The sequence below is a fragment of the Macrobrachium rosenbergii genome, chromosome 54 (genome assembly GCF_040412425.1).
Source record: "Macrobrachium rosenbergii isolate ZJJX-2024 chromosome 54, ASM4041242v1, whole genome shotgun sequence".
In the NCBI taxonomy this organism is placed as follows: domain Eukaryota; kingdom Metazoa; phylum Arthropoda; class Malacostraca; order Decapoda; family Palaemonidae; genus Macrobrachium; species Macrobrachium rosenbergii.
In genome coordinates, this window is record NC_089794.1 from 1,739,591 (window position 1) to 1,756,484 (window position 16,894).

The 16,894-nt window shown below is 43.2% G+C and overlaps 1 protein-coding gene across 4 annotated transcripts in view; it reads left to right on the forward strand.

The window, feature by feature from the left end:
- AlkB (alpha-ketoglutarate-dependent dioxygenase AlkB) overlaps positions 1-16,894 on the forward strand; it is a 314,842-nt gene that overhangs the window by 191,334 nt on the left and 106,614 nt on the right. For all 4 annotated transcript variants that reach the window (XM_067097311.1, XM_067097313.1, XM_067097314.1 and 1 more), the window contains exon 5: positions 148-226. In XM_067097311.1, coding sequence (XP_066953412.1) covers positions 148-226 — 79 coding nt within the window. The remainder of the gene's footprint in view (positions 1-147; positions 227-16,894) is intronic.

Consider the following 16,894-nt stretch of genomic DNA (forward strand, 5'->3'; position numbering starts at 1 on the left):
ACCGTTAAATAACTGTCTTGTCACTAATCTTCAAATAAGATTTTTTCCATAGGTAAGTTTTAGACTACTTTGAGTATCTTTAATGTACAGTAATTGGTATTTTTCATGTTTTTAATGAGTCTTGTTTTCTTCTTGTATTTTAAACAGTTCTGAAGGAAAGAAAAATAACCTCCTGAAGAAACTGAGGTGGGTGACTCTTGGCTATCACCATAACTGGGACACCAAGGTATGGAGTTATTTAACCCAACTGTATTAGTTCAAAATAGATTATTTTGATAGTGTAGTTGCTTGTTTCATCCTCAAGGAGTTACCTTCCATGGTCTACCAGAGCTCCATAGTGACCAAACTAATATCAAAGAATTCTCTTCTGGCTGGTCTTTTTGGCGAGGTATTGTGTCGTAATGATTAATATTATAATACGTGATGGAGTATATAATGGACTCAAAGTAAGAGGGCACTTTCCCTCATCCTCAGTGAAGCTGAACCCAGTTTTTCCAACGTCAAAGAACCTGCAAGAAAGAGAAGTGACTATCGCGCATGCACGTCTGCCCTCTTGTTTACAACCAGGCTGTTAAAGACCAAGGAATCATTACTTTGTTGGTCTATAGCGAAGGGTTTACATCATTACCAGTGCTCCAAAAAAATGAGATTTTTTCCTCCAATTTCATTATCAAGGGTCATGGAAACAAAAAATAGCAAGATAAGTGCTTAATATTAAGTTCCAGTTAAAAGTTTTAGTTTTAAACTTTGTGAAAGCCAGAACCCTGCTCGTTGATTACTAGTTTTGTAAAGTGAAAATTTTTTAAAATTCTAACTAAAAGTTTTAACTAAAAGAAATGTTCCACAACTTATCATTAATATAGAAAATCCTTTTAGATTATATGATGTCTACAATAATCTTGGCAGTAAGTGAGAATAATTTAGACTAGATTAATAGTGGATGTTGTCTGTAGCCTATTTCATAGGATTACATATCCTTAAGTGGCCTAGCTTAGACCAAGGACCCTAGGATCAGATAATAACGATATCTGGGGAAAATAAATTGCTACATATTACTATAATTTTGACTTTTACATAAGCCTGTGTCCTTGAGCATGATCTAAATAATCCAGGACTAGGTATTACCTGATATTAAATAATAACTTTTTAGGAAACCTCCCATTTTTGGACTAAATTGTTGGACTAAATTGTTAGCCTAGACCATGTAACCTAGGACTAGATGAAATAGTAATCTGTGCTGATGAGATGGTAGCTAGCCTTAAGGCTGCATACTAAGGTAATTGTGTTTTATGTAACCCATAGCCTTAAATGTGAATTAAATAATCCAGATTAGGCAGTAGCCTAGATTAGAGTAAGTTATAGCCTGGCTATAAGGTTACACATTAGTAGGTTACTGTTTTATATAGTAGACCAAATAGCCTAGGATTGGATATAAACAACAACCTGGGCTAGACAAAAAAATACTAGACTAACTATAAGGTTACATATTAATAAGTTTCTGTTTTTATATAGCCTATACACTTAAGAGTGACCTATAATAGTCTGGATTAGGCAACACCCTGTACTAGGCTGAGGAAGAGCAAATAAGCCTAGGATTATATATAAACAGTATCCTAGGCTCAATAAAATAACCTGTTTTTTTTTACAGCTTGTTAGCATATCTATAAGACCACATACTGGTAGGGTCTTATGTGGCCTATACTGTATTCTTAAAGGTGATATAAACCTAGAACAGGCTGTGGCCTAACCAGATTAAGTAGGAACCCCTTTTTTTTAAGGAATATCCTATTAGCCTAAAACAGTGGTGGTCAAATATCAGACAAAAGGGTAGTCTCCGCCACATAAAACAGAAAGCCAGATTATAAGAGGATTCTTTTCTGTATGTTTTATATCCTTAAGTTTTAAATAAGCCTAGAATAGACAGTGGACTAGAATAGGTTAAGTGAGAACCTCCTAAGAAAGCCTCTGTTCTTAGCTTAACGTAGATTGTACTAGAAGCATCAACCTAAGCTATATAAAACACTAGTTTGGGTTAGGTAAACAAAGAAGTTCATAGCAGTTAGTCTGAACGGCATGACAATTAGAATTAAAAATTTCACATAGCCATTGCAAAAGAACTAACAGTGTATCATATAAGTAATACAGCCATATACAGGTATGAAAAGTAACCTAAACCTTAGAGGGTTTAAGTTAACATAGATATTTAATTAAATATATTACGACTACACACTTGTAATCAAGCTAACCTGTAATGTGGAAACTATATGAGGAACTACAGAAGTGTCCCTCATTTAAAAACAATTAATACTAACTAACTTCTAATAAAAATTTGTTTTACATCACTACAGGGCTGCCATTATGCAGGATCCTCAGTTCAAGTGTTCCATAGCAAATTGCTAGGTTCATTTTTTGCCAGTGGGTACGGCCCATACCACCTGCCATGAGCATAGTCCTTGTAAAAAAACAAGGAAAATTTGCTTGGTCGCCAGATATGGGCAAGATTTGTAGCATGCTCCTGGCAGCAAGTTTTAAGGACGAAACAACTCCTTTTAAGCTCTATCGATAGGTCCTAGGGTTCAATAGGGGTGAGGAAGGGAGAGATTATATCTTTCCGGCAGAACTATGGCAGCAGTTATTTAACCCTTTCTCAGAACAACTTCTATGTGTGGGTCAAAACCCAGTAACATCAGTCCCCGGTACCTCCCAGGTTAACCCCGCAGAGGAAGTAGAGGAATCTTTACATGGGGCTGACATTCTTGCTAAAAAATATGGAGTGGATATTGCCACTGAAATAACCCTGCTGAACCCAGAAGGCTCAGGGACACAAATTTTAGCTAGCCAAGGGAGAAACATCCCAGAAGGAATTCTATTCCCCATGTAACCATCGTTGCTCAATAGGATCTTTCCCCCAAAAGGGATACTAGGATCCACCTAACTCTGACTGAAGTTACTACATTTTTAGAGAGGTATAGTAACTTACCCAGGACTTCTACCCCTTGATTAACAGGCAGTTAAAGTTCAGTTGCTGAAGCTCAGAGTTGCAGAGGTTCCCCCAAAAGGATACACAGTTTGTGGCATTTGATCAATTCCATAAAGAAATTGAGTACAGTACCATCAAAGATGCCCTTGCCACAGAACGGCAATATATGAGGGACCTGAAGCATGATTCTGAAAAGGAAAGTAAGTTGGTCATGTACACCCCAAAATGTAAAAGGACTACATCCTGTAGCTGAAAAGTGAGTGTGGATACAAATGCTTCCCAAACAAGGTGTGATTTTAGAATTCCAACTTAAAACAACAAAATGGTCAGTTCTGAATACAGAACTTCAGATCAAAATATAACAGGGGCTCCAATACACACCCCTAATGATATTGATAATCCTTGGCTAGATACCTCAACGTGCATTTTCTCTCCCAATGGCAAGTATTTAATTAATAAGAGAAAAAATATGATCGTAGTTGCACATGTAGAATTTAGAAACAGGGCAGCATTCCCTAATACAGAATGGCACCTGGTACCATCTTCACCAGACATGGAGAAACCTTTAACAAACATTTTCTTACATGTGCCTGTAGCATTAAAAGCTATAGAATTCACCCTTCACCAGCTCAACAAAAAATGGATCTCTACTTCCATTTTGAATAGGACCCATGTTGCTTAACAAGTAGCCCCAGCCTTCTGTCCCTTCACTTTCAAAATTATTAATCATGTGAAGACAGATTTTCAGAATTTGTAGTGACCAAAAACAAGAGACAATGGCAGAATTAAAACCATCTGCCACAGTCATCCCAGTTTCAGGAAATTCCACCAAGGAATGGGCAACGCTACAACTCCCTTTTGAAAGGAAAACACTCCCTTTAGATTTAGCTACGCAGCAGTTTGGGAGTCCTATGGGAAGACTCTCAGAGGGAATAGCCATGGCAGAATTTTATACAGGACTCTGACTCCATAGTATTATAATCTCTACCTCTTTGCTGGAAGTTGCCACCAAAAGGCTTCCAGAAGATTCCAGGATAATTTTTGCTGTTGAGGCCAAAAGTCTTATGAGAACCCGACAGGAAGCACTCTGTAAACTTCCTAGAATGGTGCATAAAAGCACTAATGGAAGCATCAGAGGGCTTCACCAGATCACTCTCCAATGTCATGTATTATTATATTTTAACCCCTTCTGTAAGGATCTGTTTGAGGAGTCTGTTGTGGCTCAACTCAATGAGCAGCCCACCAACAGAATTTTACAGTGCATGCTCTTCTGGGGAAAGGGGAATTCAGGAAACAAAGAACCCAAAATTTCCCTTTACCCAACCCCAAAAAAAGGCTCACTTTGATAAAAAATCATATAAGCCTTCAGTCACCCCAAAAGTTTTCCTCAAAAAACAGGTAGGTGGTCAGAAGGGACAATTCCCTACAAAGGGACAACAACAACAAAACAACAACAAGGACATCCTTTTTTTTTCACAAGGTCCAAAAACCATCTTGTAGGGGGAAAAAGGAAAAGCAACTCTTGGAATCTCTTATCAAAGGCAAAGGAAGAGGCAGATACCAATAGAAATTGTATGGTTGGGGGTTGACTTCGATAACACAGACAATGGAAGTTTTTCCGTGTGTGGGGACAGCATTATTTATATGTGCAGAAAGGCCCTGGTAATGGGGTCCATAGAGAAACATGCGTATATTCACCACCAAGCACATTGTTTGCCAAAAATTTCTGATAACTACCGTTGCCTAAGTACGTTGAATCATTCCAAAAAGGACTTGGACAGTTTCTATAGACCTGAAAGATGCATACTGGCATGTCCCTATCGCCGTTCTCCTTCTCCCTTTCCTAAGGTTCCTGATAGGGAAAGATACGTACAGATTCAGTCATACCCTTTGGGCTAAACATTGCCTAAAGAATATTTTACAAAATTAGCAATGGTATTTGTTCGAGAACTCAAACAAAAAGCAATACAAGTAATGGCGATCTGGGGACCCATAAGAAAAGAGTGCTTGAAAAACCTAAGAGCAATGGTCAACAGACTACAGTCAAAAGGTTTTATAATGAATTGGGAAAAAAACCCGGCCTCATGCCCAGCAGACACTTGTGGCTGGGACTGTGTAGGGATACTTTTCATGGCCTGTTGTCTCTTCCCATCATACTAAAAACAGAAAAAGGCAAGTCCTCAAAAGGCTCCTTGCACAGCCCAGAGTTTCCAGATGGCAATCAGAACGTATGATGGGCCTGCTGCAGTTCGCATCAGTAATAGATTCATTACTTAGATTGCAACTAAAAATGTGAACAAATTCTGGCTCTCACATGCAAGAAAAAAGATGCAAGACCAACTTCATCAAAAGGTTAAAAAAGATGCGGAGATACCTCGGCCTTGGATCCAGAAGGAATCTCTGGCGAAACAGTTCACCCTAACTCCTCCATCTGTACGAGTGACAGGTTGGGAGGAGTGTCAGGTGGCAGGGAGGTGATCAGCTACTCTGAGGAATTCTTATATCAATTTCCTGGAGCTGATGGCTGTATTTTTGTCTCTCAAAAAACTCAAGCCTCCAGAAGAGAGAGACAGCATGGCTACAGTGTCCTGTATCAAGAGGTTGGAATCACATTCACCACCTCTCAATATGATAATGCTAGCCATCCTTTGGATGGCGCAAGCAAGGAAGTGGCACCTGTCTGCAATTCACCTCACAGGGGGGTCTCATTGTAATAGCAGACTCTCTATCAAGGAAAACAACAGCCTCAACAGAGTGGATGTTGGACAACCACTCTTTTCAAACAATAGCCAAAATGCTTCCACAACCAGAAATGGACCTGTTTGCCACATACAAGAATCACAAACTCCTAAAATATATGTCTTCAAACCTGGACAGTCAAGCAACAGCAAGAGATGCCACCCTAAAGACTGGAATAAGGGGAGGATGCTATTGTTTTCCTCCATTACCCCAGATTTCGAAGGGTTTGAGCAAACTTCTAACCTTCAAAGTAACAGCTTACTTAATAGCGCCAATTTGGCCAAACAGGCATTGGTTCCTATTACTTCAACAATGGACGAAAAGATCAATTCCACTATTGTCTGCTGTTCTATCCCAGACAGTAGGAGGAAAAGTTGTTTATGCATCCTCCTTTGTGAGCCGAGACCTTCACGTATGATATTTTAAATATCTATTATGAAAATTACTCAACCAACATTGCTATGTACTAGTGCAAAAATTACGGACATCATCTATCCGGCAATACCAGTCCGTATGGAAGATATGGTTAGATTATATCCATACTGAGAGCCCAGTTGAGATTTCTATAGAAACACTTTTTATTTTTCTTATATACTCTTTTGAAGACACATGCCTTGTGGTTACAACAGTCATGGCATACAAGGTCGCATTAACGGAACCCTTGCTTTATGGATTCGGGATTGACTCCAGTATAGAAGTTGTCAGTTCCCTTCTGTAGTCTTTTGCTCTACAAAGACCCGCTCCCAAACAGCTTCCAAGTACTTGGTCCCTGAACAAGGTGCTTAGACTTCTATCTACCCCTCAATTCAGCGGACCCAATACAACCACAACACATGCTACAAAAGGCGATCTTCTTGATTGCATTAGCACCAGGAGCTCATATTAGTGAACTGGGCTCTCTTAGACGGGGATGATGCATCACGCAAACAACTGACCATCAGTTATTATTGTCCCCTGGCCCATCATTCCTGGCCAAGAATAAGGATCCTTTAAAAAGGAAATCTATTCTTATGAGAAAGCTCAGTTTAGCAGACAAGACATTATGCCCAGTTCAAGCACTTAAAATTTACCTAGAAGTCACAGCAAACATCTTAGAGGGTCCTATTTTCCTACACCCTAGCACAAGCTAACCACTCTCTCTACAAGGGCTGAGAGTGATTGTAGGGTCTCATTAAAAAGACAAATCTATACTCCTTTCCTAGGTCACATGATATTATGAAAGTAAGTACTGTACGTCATTGGCCTTCTTCAGAAATGTCTCTTTCGAAGAAGTCTCCAAATGTACAGGCTGGTCATCAGTTAAATTATTGCCACATTCTCAAACAAATTTGACTACACTGTGCATCAGTAGGTGGCATGGTTAGTCCTAACCCCTAGGTGCTACAGCAGAAAACCAGGGGTGTTATTGACGGTGAGTATGCTAACTATCGCTGGGGGAAGGGTGACAGTATTACAACCAAACCCAGCATGCTTAGGTAAGCCACTGTAGAACTGCATCCTAAAATGTAAGTTTGTGTATAGTTTCTTATTACTTGGTACCAAAACCTGATACGTATTTGGAATAAAGAATGGGACTTGAAATTTGTGGCTTGACCTCGGTTTTGACGCAGGAAAAACCTATTTTTGGTGGTCACTGTTGAGTCCTCAAAACCCTCCAACTTCCCTGAAAAAAAGGCATGGGATTTGGGCTAGGGATCACCCTGCAGTGACCAACAGAGAGTAATGGCTCCTTGGTCTTTAACAGGCCAGTTGTAAACAAGAGGGAAGACACACATTCGCAATAGTCACTTCTCTTTCTTGCAGGTTCTTTGATGCTGGACAAACTGGGTTCAGCTTTGCTGAAGATAAGGGAAAGTTGCCCTCTTATCTTTGAGTCCATTATATACTCCATCACGTGTTATAATGTTAATCATTACGACACAATACCTGGCCAAAAAGACCAACTAGAAGAGAATTCTTTGATATTAGTTTGGTCACCATGGAGCTCTGGTAGACCATGGAGGGAAGGTAACTCCTTGAGGACCCAACAGCAACTACCGAAAATAGGTTTTTCCTATGTCAAAACCTGTTTTTAACCCAACCCATTAGTTTACATATGCCTTCCTGGACTTACAAATAAGGAACCCTCACTTGGCCAGGTATCCCTCTAGGCAGTTCCTATGATGGTAATAGTGGTACTTGAGCATTTATTGTTTGTTATCAAACAAGTAACAACTTTGTTCCTGAACATTGTTAATTTTTTCCACTGAGCATATAAACCCCCATCTTTTATGTGGGCAGACCCTTGATGAAAGCTGGTCTAGCTTTCACCCACCCAATTGCTCAGTTGTTGACACTTTTTTTTTGTAGCCACACTACTCTATAAACATTTTTGCTTCTGCTGTACTCTACTGTAACTGTTGTTGAAGTGTTCGAGTCTTCTCATTTTGACTCCTTGAATCTTTGTTAATGACGGCTTTATTATGTATTCCTGTATAAATGATGATGCTTGATTCTCCTTGGAGAAAGTGATCAATGTAAATGTTCAAATATGACAGGGTGTATGGGAGCTTTACGTCAATCCTAATTCTGTTTTGCTTTTTTGCAGGGCTTAGGAATATACACTGTTTAAACTATATTGGTGTCTTCTTTGTCATCTTCCCAGTGGGAGAGGTATGGGATGAAGAGATCTGATCCAAGAAGGTTCCTTTGGTGTCTTCTGATTGTATCACACCTCTTTTCTAATTGACCAACCTTTGAAGATCATTCTCTGTTGTGACCCATACTTATGCCCCTTGGATGGTGGCTGGATCTTGCCTCCTTGTTCACTTACTCTCAGGCTAGACAATGGCCGACTTGAACACTCCATCCTCCCATGCTCTGCTTTTCTAATGACTGAGCAATCTTGACAAGATGGAGTTGGTGAAGGCTAAGTGGTCTCCTCTGAGGTTAACAGGGACTCTGTCCCTTACTGCCTTCCTAGAGCACTTAGTCAGGGCTAAGAGCTCAACACCTGCCTTCATCTTGGTGGATACTTCTGCCTTGGTTGTAGCCTCCATTGTTGTTCCTTCTGTTCCTGAGTTTCCTGTTGATGACCCTGCTGTTGCTGCTCCCTCAGCTCCTGTTGCAACTCCTGTCCCCACAAGTGTGCCTGCTTCAACTCAATCCTTGGGGATATGGAAAATGTTGGAGCAGTCATCTTTTTTGTCATTCTCCTTTTCCACACCACCTTCTTCACCTTCCCTGTCCCTGGGCTGGATGATGCAGACACAGATGGCCCAGAAGGCACCCTTCTGCAAAAAGGCTAAGTTGTCTTCATTTAGGTGTTGCTGTTCTTCAAGGAGTGACAGGGATCAGTGTAACCATTTTGGAGAGCGGTTGACTGTGAGAGGAGTGGACATATCAGTTTGCCATCGTGCTCATGATCAATCCCTCATGCACATGCTAAGCTTGCTTTTGCACAATCACAGTCTTCTCAGGAGAGGATGGCTGACCCTGATTATTCCTGTCTTTTATGTATCTCTCTGGAGATGTGAAAGGAAGAGTCTGCACTTCACCTGACTATCAACTGCCACAGTTCTGGTACAAGCCTTTGACAAGTCACAGATTATCACAACCATGACTACTTTCCTTTGCAGGGTACCTTCTGGCCTGCCATCCATTACTGTCCAGCACATGACCAGTAGTGTCTCCTGGTCACCTAGATAAGCCAACAGAAACAGCTTGATTGGTTTTATGGTTAGTTCTAGGCTCAAGGGTAGAGGTTTTAACTATCCTTGGTACCTTTGGATCATGACTTCCTGTCTGGTACAGTCCATTTAAGGAACTTTGTCACAGTCCTCTCAAAAGGGGTAATATTGGTCTGATGTGTCTTCTCCTTCCGCTTTTATAGAGGGTCCTTTTCAGCTTTTCAGCTGGTTGTGGATCCTATCCCCCCAATTTCAACCCCTTGTTGAGGTGGTGGGTGCCCTTTGCGGGGATCAAATGCTTCATTTGTGTCTTCAGTTTCTGCAGGGAGCTCAACTAATCATTGGCAAACTTTCTCCCTTTTACAGTACTTTTCTTCCTATAAGTTTTCCTGCTTCCCTCTTCTTGTATCATTGACAGCCTTCACATGGAATTGATTATGGTAATGACTGTTGTTTGAACATGATGCATCGATTTAGTATAGGTAACAGATAAGTGATCTCCCACCCTATTGCTTAGTGGACCCACTTGTCCCTCTTCAGTATTACCTATTGTGATTTACACTTCCCAACTTTCTCTTGCTTCTTAGGGAGGTTTGGTAGGTTAGTGCCTCTTTAGCATCGCATTTGAAACCATCCTAGTCATGAGATATACCGTAAGGTCCATACTCGCTATAAGGGTTGCAAGCTCTCTGGCTGGTGGATGTGCAATGCAGGTTGCACAAGTTGCCAACTTTTTTCACCACTTTTAGTGCACATGCAGGGTGACTTGCAGCCCTATTCTTGGTGGGACAAAACTCAAAAGGACAAATGACTGAGTTATTAAAGTCCATCATAACTCAGTTCTGAGGCCCTGCTTATGTAAATGATCACATTCTGGATGTTTCTGATCCTATGGGGACTCTTCCTTTACCTCCCAAGGCATTGGGAGGACATAGTATCTTTTTTCATGTACCTCAAATCTCTCCTCGACCGAATACAGCCATGGTGACAAATGAGGAAAATTTTGAAAGTGCTCTAGGTTGTATTAGGGAATCTCCTCCTGATCCCCCTCTACCTCCAGATCCTCTTAGTCCCTTAAAGTTGATGACCTCTGCACCTTCCATATTGATTGTTGATGACCCATGCAAAGAAGATGTTATCTCTGTGAAAAATGGACCTGGCATTGTGACAATGGAACCATTCTCCCTTGAACCAGATGTTTCGGTGACTGTGTACCCAACACAAAAGGGAACAATGGCACGAAGTTGAAATGGCACTCTGTCGTGGGCAGGGCGCAGTTAGGCAATTTGGGCACATATGGTGTGGATTGGGGATAACCGAAGGTCAAGTCACAGATGGTGTGGACTTGGAGTGGCACTTAAGGGGCAGGTAGATCACGGTTCATGTGAGACTTTGTTCTGGGGGACAGTTCAGGTTTGTTCAGACGAACGGGTAGTGGCACAGGCATGCGGGCTTGTTCCAGAGAATCGAGCACAAAAGTTGGAGGTTTGGTCTGTGGACCAGTTCTGGTATGTCCGAAAGAACGTATGATGGCAATCGGTAGTGCAGGGCTTGGCCTGGGGGGAATCGAGCACAAGGATTATGGGTTTGTTTCAGAGAACAGGTTGTGGCACTCTTGGTGTGGGCTTGTTCCTGGGAATCAAGCGTGAGAATTTAAGGTTTCGTTTCAGAGAACAGTCTCTAGTTTGTTCGAGAGAACGGATAGTGGCACTTTGTAGTGTGGGGCTCGTTCCGGGGAATCAAGCTTGAGAATTTAAGGTTTCGTTTCAGAGTAAGGTTTCTGGTGTGTTCAAGAGAACGGATAGTGGCACTTTCAGAGCTGGGCTCTTTCCGGGGGATCGAGTGTGAGAATTTAAGGCTTTATATAAGTAACTTTCCAAGTAATTACATAGCTATTAGTTTCGTTTATTCACAGTAGCTTAAATTCAAATTTGGTGGTAGCGACACCAATGTTCTGTGTAGGCGACTAGTCTCGCCCCCTAACAAGATAGTTAGGAACGACTAAGCAGAGAATCCTCAGTCTGTTTCTGCGACGTCTGGTGTTAACATCAGGTGTCGGCAGCAGCTTTTCTTTTTTCGCCAGTTATTAACCAGACTTTGGTGTTCAAGCTGAAAGTCGAGTAGCTTCAGCTGAAAACTTTTGAGGATGAGTTTTTTCCTTGTTTTGTTGTTACTAAATGGAGACTGGTATATCAATTTTTGCTTTTACAGTGAAAACTGCAGTTAATTGTTTAACTACTTTGCTGAGTGACGTACTATATTATAAACATTGCTTTGTTGCCGAACCGATATTAACGTTCGCTACTGAACTGATTTTTTCTAGGCTACAGTAGTGAACTTACATCTTTGGTTTTACTCACCTGTACAACGAGTAATGTAATAATGTAAAGTGTTGCCGATTAATGTAATAAAGTAAACTTTGTATTCGCTACGACGAGTAATGTAATAATGTAAAGTGTTGCTGAGTAACGTAATAAAGGGATTTTGACAAAGGAAAAATCTATTTCTGAGGAAGGTCCCGTGTCACCCGGTGAAATTCCATTACAGCAAGAATTTCTAGGTATAATATGCTAGATATACCAGAGAAAAAGAGCTTTCAGGAAAGCTGGGGTTACTACCCCCAGTCGAGCGTCTTCTAGGAAGACGTCGATATAACGAAGGGTGAGTGAAAGATCACTACCACGGAGACTTACTCGAAAGATCTCTCCTTATCAAAACCCCCGGAACAGAGCGGTGAGCCGTTACAGCCCCTACACCCAACACCCGCCAGGACGGCGACACCAGCGCCACCTACCTCATTCCATGCTAGCACTAACCCCAGACTTGGCATGTGCAAGAAAAGGGGGGGGGAGCCATAGGTGAGTCAGGGAGGGTCACCGGGTGACACGGGACCTTCCTCAGAAATAGATTTTTCCTTTGTCAAAATCCCTTTTCTGAGTCCAGTCCCGTGTCAGCCGGTGAAATAGTGACAGAGAATCATGCCAAGGCTGCAAACTAGGAGGAAACAGGGTAATCTGAAAAAAAAAAAAACATAAATTACCAAAGCAGTTTTAATGAGGGAATCTCTTACATGTGAGAAACACTAAACTTAAACCTAAGGCACATCAAAGACTTAAAACCAGAAAGAGTGGGAAGCCCCCCGCACGACGGGGAAGGGGTCCCCAAAACCACTTAACACTACTAAAGCACAATATTACACGAAAATTGGATAGGTACAATGGTGCATACAATCTTAAATGACACATACAATCTTAAAGCTACACACGCAAACTTAAGCTAAACACGTAAGAGATCAACCAATTGGCAAGCAAAACATACAGTGCACATACATATATCTGGGGTACATGGAGCAAAACAAAAACCGCCCAGTACCCCACAAGAAAATACAATCGTAACACGTCAGATTACAGTTTCCAGTCAACAGAGACAAATTACATCAATATGAGGAGCAAGGCAGTGAGGCATGATCAACCAGGAGGACAAGCAGAGAAGTAAATGAGGCAGGCGGGCGGGGGGGAAAGGAGGATAAGGATATGATTGGTTAAGGTGGGGAGATGACACTTCCCACAGCTATGGTAGAAAATTTCAGGGCTTGAGCGATTTTTAAATAGTGGCGTTTAAACACTAGAGGTGATTTCCAACCCGTGTATTTAGTCAATTCTGAGAAATCCATATTATGAAAGTAATTAATGGAAGTAGCAACTGCTCGAATATCATGAACCTTGGGGAACTGAATCTGGGTTGGCTTGTTTAATAAAATACAAAATTTGTTGTCTTATACCATTCAATGATAGAGTACCACCTTTCTCCCTGATAAAAAGAGGACCCGACTTACTCTGTGGAGTTCTTAAAAGGTAAGATTTAAGTGTATGAACTGGACATAAAGACTGGTCTTGTGGAAGGGGCACCACCTTCCAAGGAGACCACCTGTCTTGTGGGTCTTCGTTTTTGGCTAAAAATCTAGGATCAGGGGAAAGGAGGACCTCTCCGGAAGGGAGGAAGTTCACAAAATTATCACCTCTAGTGAGCCGACAGCTCTGAGATTCTAGCACCTGAGGCCAAGCTAATCAGAAATAAGGTCTTCCTTAACAGATCCTGATAAGAGCATTGAAAGTTATCTATCTCTGATGCTAACTTAAGGACGTCATTGAGAAACCACGTAACAGAATGTGGGCGTGATACGGGTCTCAGACGAGCGCATGCTCTGGGGATGGATGAAAAATAGGAATCTGTGAGGTCGATTTTAAAGCCGTATAGAAATACTTTCTTCAGGGCTGACTTGGCTGTGGTAATAGTGGCGGAGCAAGGCCTTTTTCAAACAGTGATCTAAAGAAAGAAACTCCTAAATTAGCTGTCATGATTTTGGCTTCAGATGCTTTTAGGAAGGAGGCTAATTTTTTGACTGCTGAATCATATTGTCTAAGAGTAGAATCTCTTTTATCTGACTCAAGAAACAGAGTGTTGACAGGGTCAATGTTTGCCCCTTTTGGGCTGCGAATTTTATAAAGTCCATAAAACTAGGGCATTCTGAATTCTTGAGGAAGCTGACACAGTCTTGGTTTGTACTGTCTGGGTCAGTATGGGCTTGGGAATCGAAGACTCCGCAATCCCAGTTCCTGAAGAAGAGGGAACCAATTGCTCTTCGGCCAATAGGGGGCTACTAGGGCTAGTTGACCTTTGAATGTCCTGAGTTTGTGTAATACTTTCAGCAGTAAATTTATTGGAGGGAACAGATAAATTTTCTCCCAATTGTTCCAATCTATTGTCATTGCATCCGTGGCGTACGCCTGAGGGTCCAGGTTGGGGGCCACATAACAGGGGAGCTTGAAGTTGCTTTCTGTCGCGAACAGATCCACTTGGAGACCAGGAACCTGGCGGCAAATCCATTTGAAAGATTCCGTGTCCAGGGACCACTCCGTCTCCAACGGAGTAGTCCTGGACAGGGAATCCGCCACCACGTTCCGTACCCCCGCTAGGTGGGTGGCTGACAGGTGCCAGCCGTGCTTGTTCGCCAGGGAGAAGATAGCAACCATTACTTGGTTTACTCGACCTGATTTGGAGCCGCCCCTGTTGATGCAATGAACTACCACTGCGCTGTCCAATACCAACCTGATATGAATCCGGTTGGGGGGGCGGATTTTCTTTAAAGTTAGAAAGACCGCCATAGCTTCCAGGGTGTTTATATGGAACTGCTGAAACATTGTGGACCACGTTCCCTGTACTTTTGTTTTGGGAATATCCCCCCAGCCGCTTAGGGAAGCGTCTGTGTGGACAACTAGTGCCGGAGGGGGAAATTGAAGCGGAACTGACTTGAGAGGCCCTTGACTGAGGTCCAAGGCCGCAGTCTTGTCTTTCAAGATTTGAGGGATGGAGGAGACCTTGTCTCTGAGCTTGACATTGGCTCGACTCCGCCACACTCTGTTTATGTCTTTTAGTTTCGCTTTTAAGAGCAGGTCTGTCACTGAGGCAAATTGAAGGGACCCAAGGACCCTTTCTTGGGATCGGTGGGATGCTGATTGATTTTTGAGAAATTTTCTGGTGAGAGATGCTATCTCCTTCCTCTTGGGAGGCGGGAGAGATAACGTGTGAGCAGACAGATCCCACTGGAGGCCCAGCCACTGAAACCGGGACTCCGGAGTCAGGCAGGACTTTCTCTGTTCAGTTGAAAACCTAACGATTCTAGGAAGTTGATGACTATGGACGTGGCCTTCTGACACTCCAGAACTGTTGGTGCCCCAAATTATCCAATCGTCCAAATATGCTGCTAGGGATATCCCTTGGGACCGGAGTTGTTGAACTACCGTGTCCGCCAGCTTTGTGAATATCCTGGGCGCAATGTTCAGACCGAAGGGCATGACCTTGAAGGAGTAGGCTTGATTCCCGAGTCTGAAACCGAGGAACTGAGAGAAGTTCGGCGCAACGGGGGACGTGATAATAAGCGTCTGAAAGATCGATGGAGGTGGTGACGGCTCCACGCGAAGTAGAGTCCGTACCTGAGCTATTGTAAGCATGCGAAATTTGTCGCATTTTATGTAGAGATTTAGACGCGACAGATCCAAGATCACTCTTTGCTGATCTGAGTCTTTTTGGGAACAGTGAATAACCTGCCTTGAAATTTTAGGTGCCTTACTTTCTTTATTGCTCGTTTGTTGAGCAATTCTGCCACATAATCTCGTAGGATTGATGAGGGTGGCTGGTAAAACCTGTTTAGAGGAGGAGGTTCCTTGATCCAGCTCCATCCCAGACCTTTGGACACAATACTGTGTGCCCAAGGGCTGAAGGTCCATTGGTCCCTGAACCAATACAGGCGACCACCTACCTGTGTTTTCTCAGTGGGAGGGAGCGGGTTTGTTCCCTCTACCACGTCCAGGTTTTCCTCTTGGGGTGGTGTTCGGCTTTCCTCTGTGAGGGTTTTGCCTCTTCCCCCTTGCGATTCTGTTAAGGCCGTGAAAGTAACCACGGCCCTCATGGGGTGGGGTTGTATGCTGGTGACGTAACATACGAGGGTGCAGCAAGGGAATGAGCTGGTTGGACCAGCACATATTGTTGGGGTGAGCTTTTGAAGTGGAAGGCTGTGCCACTGCCGAGACTGGGACGGCTTGAACTACCGTCTGCTGGTGGGGCCTCTTATGCCTCCTAAAACGTTTACCTCCTCTCGTCTGGGGGCCGCCAGATTCAGGGGTCTTGCGCTTGTAGGTGAAATGCCCCAGCGAGAGCGCAGACTCTGGTTGGCCCTTGTAGCCTCCGTCATGACGTTCGTAACCTCTTCTTCTGGGAAGAGGTTAGGTCCCCAGATCGAGCTCTTTACGAGCTTGTTAGGCTCGTGACGGATAGTAGCGTTTGCGAAGATAAACTTCCTGCATTCCAGTCTGGCCATGATGAATTCAAACAGGTCAGACTGAAAGCCAGCTAACAGGGACTTAGCTAAGACCTGGAAAAAGGGCTCGTCCGCGCAGGAGACGGCAGTGGCTTCCGTGAGGCAGACGGAGTTCAGGGACCGGGCTAGCTTAGTCCGGGCATCAAACTCCGCTTTAGCAAAGATTCCGGCAGCTTGGGGAGTTCCTCACTAAACTGTGAGGAAGCACAGAGGGGTCCAACTTCCCGACCGTGAAGGTGGACGGAGCATCCATCCAGAACTCGTCACTTCCCGGGAACACCAGGAAGTGGGGTCTGTTTCCTTAGCTGAGGTAACGGATTACCATCAAAGCACGCTCGGGCCGTAGCCAGGGCGACTTTGTTCAAACAGGGAGTTGGTAGGTTGTCTCCCAGGGCAAACATAGTAAAGCTGCCCTTGAAAGGAGTCAACTTTGTGTTATCTGCCTGCCACTCCGTCAGAGTGCGCAGGAGAGACGACTGAGCTTGGTCCCTAGGGATGATGACAGTCTCCTGGGAACCTTGTCAGAGCGTATCAAGCTTCCTCTGTCAACCTCCACGAAGCCTGGATACAAGCCCTAGGGAGATCGGGGAATTGCTCCAATTCCGCCTGGCTCCCTCACTTCCTTCCCAT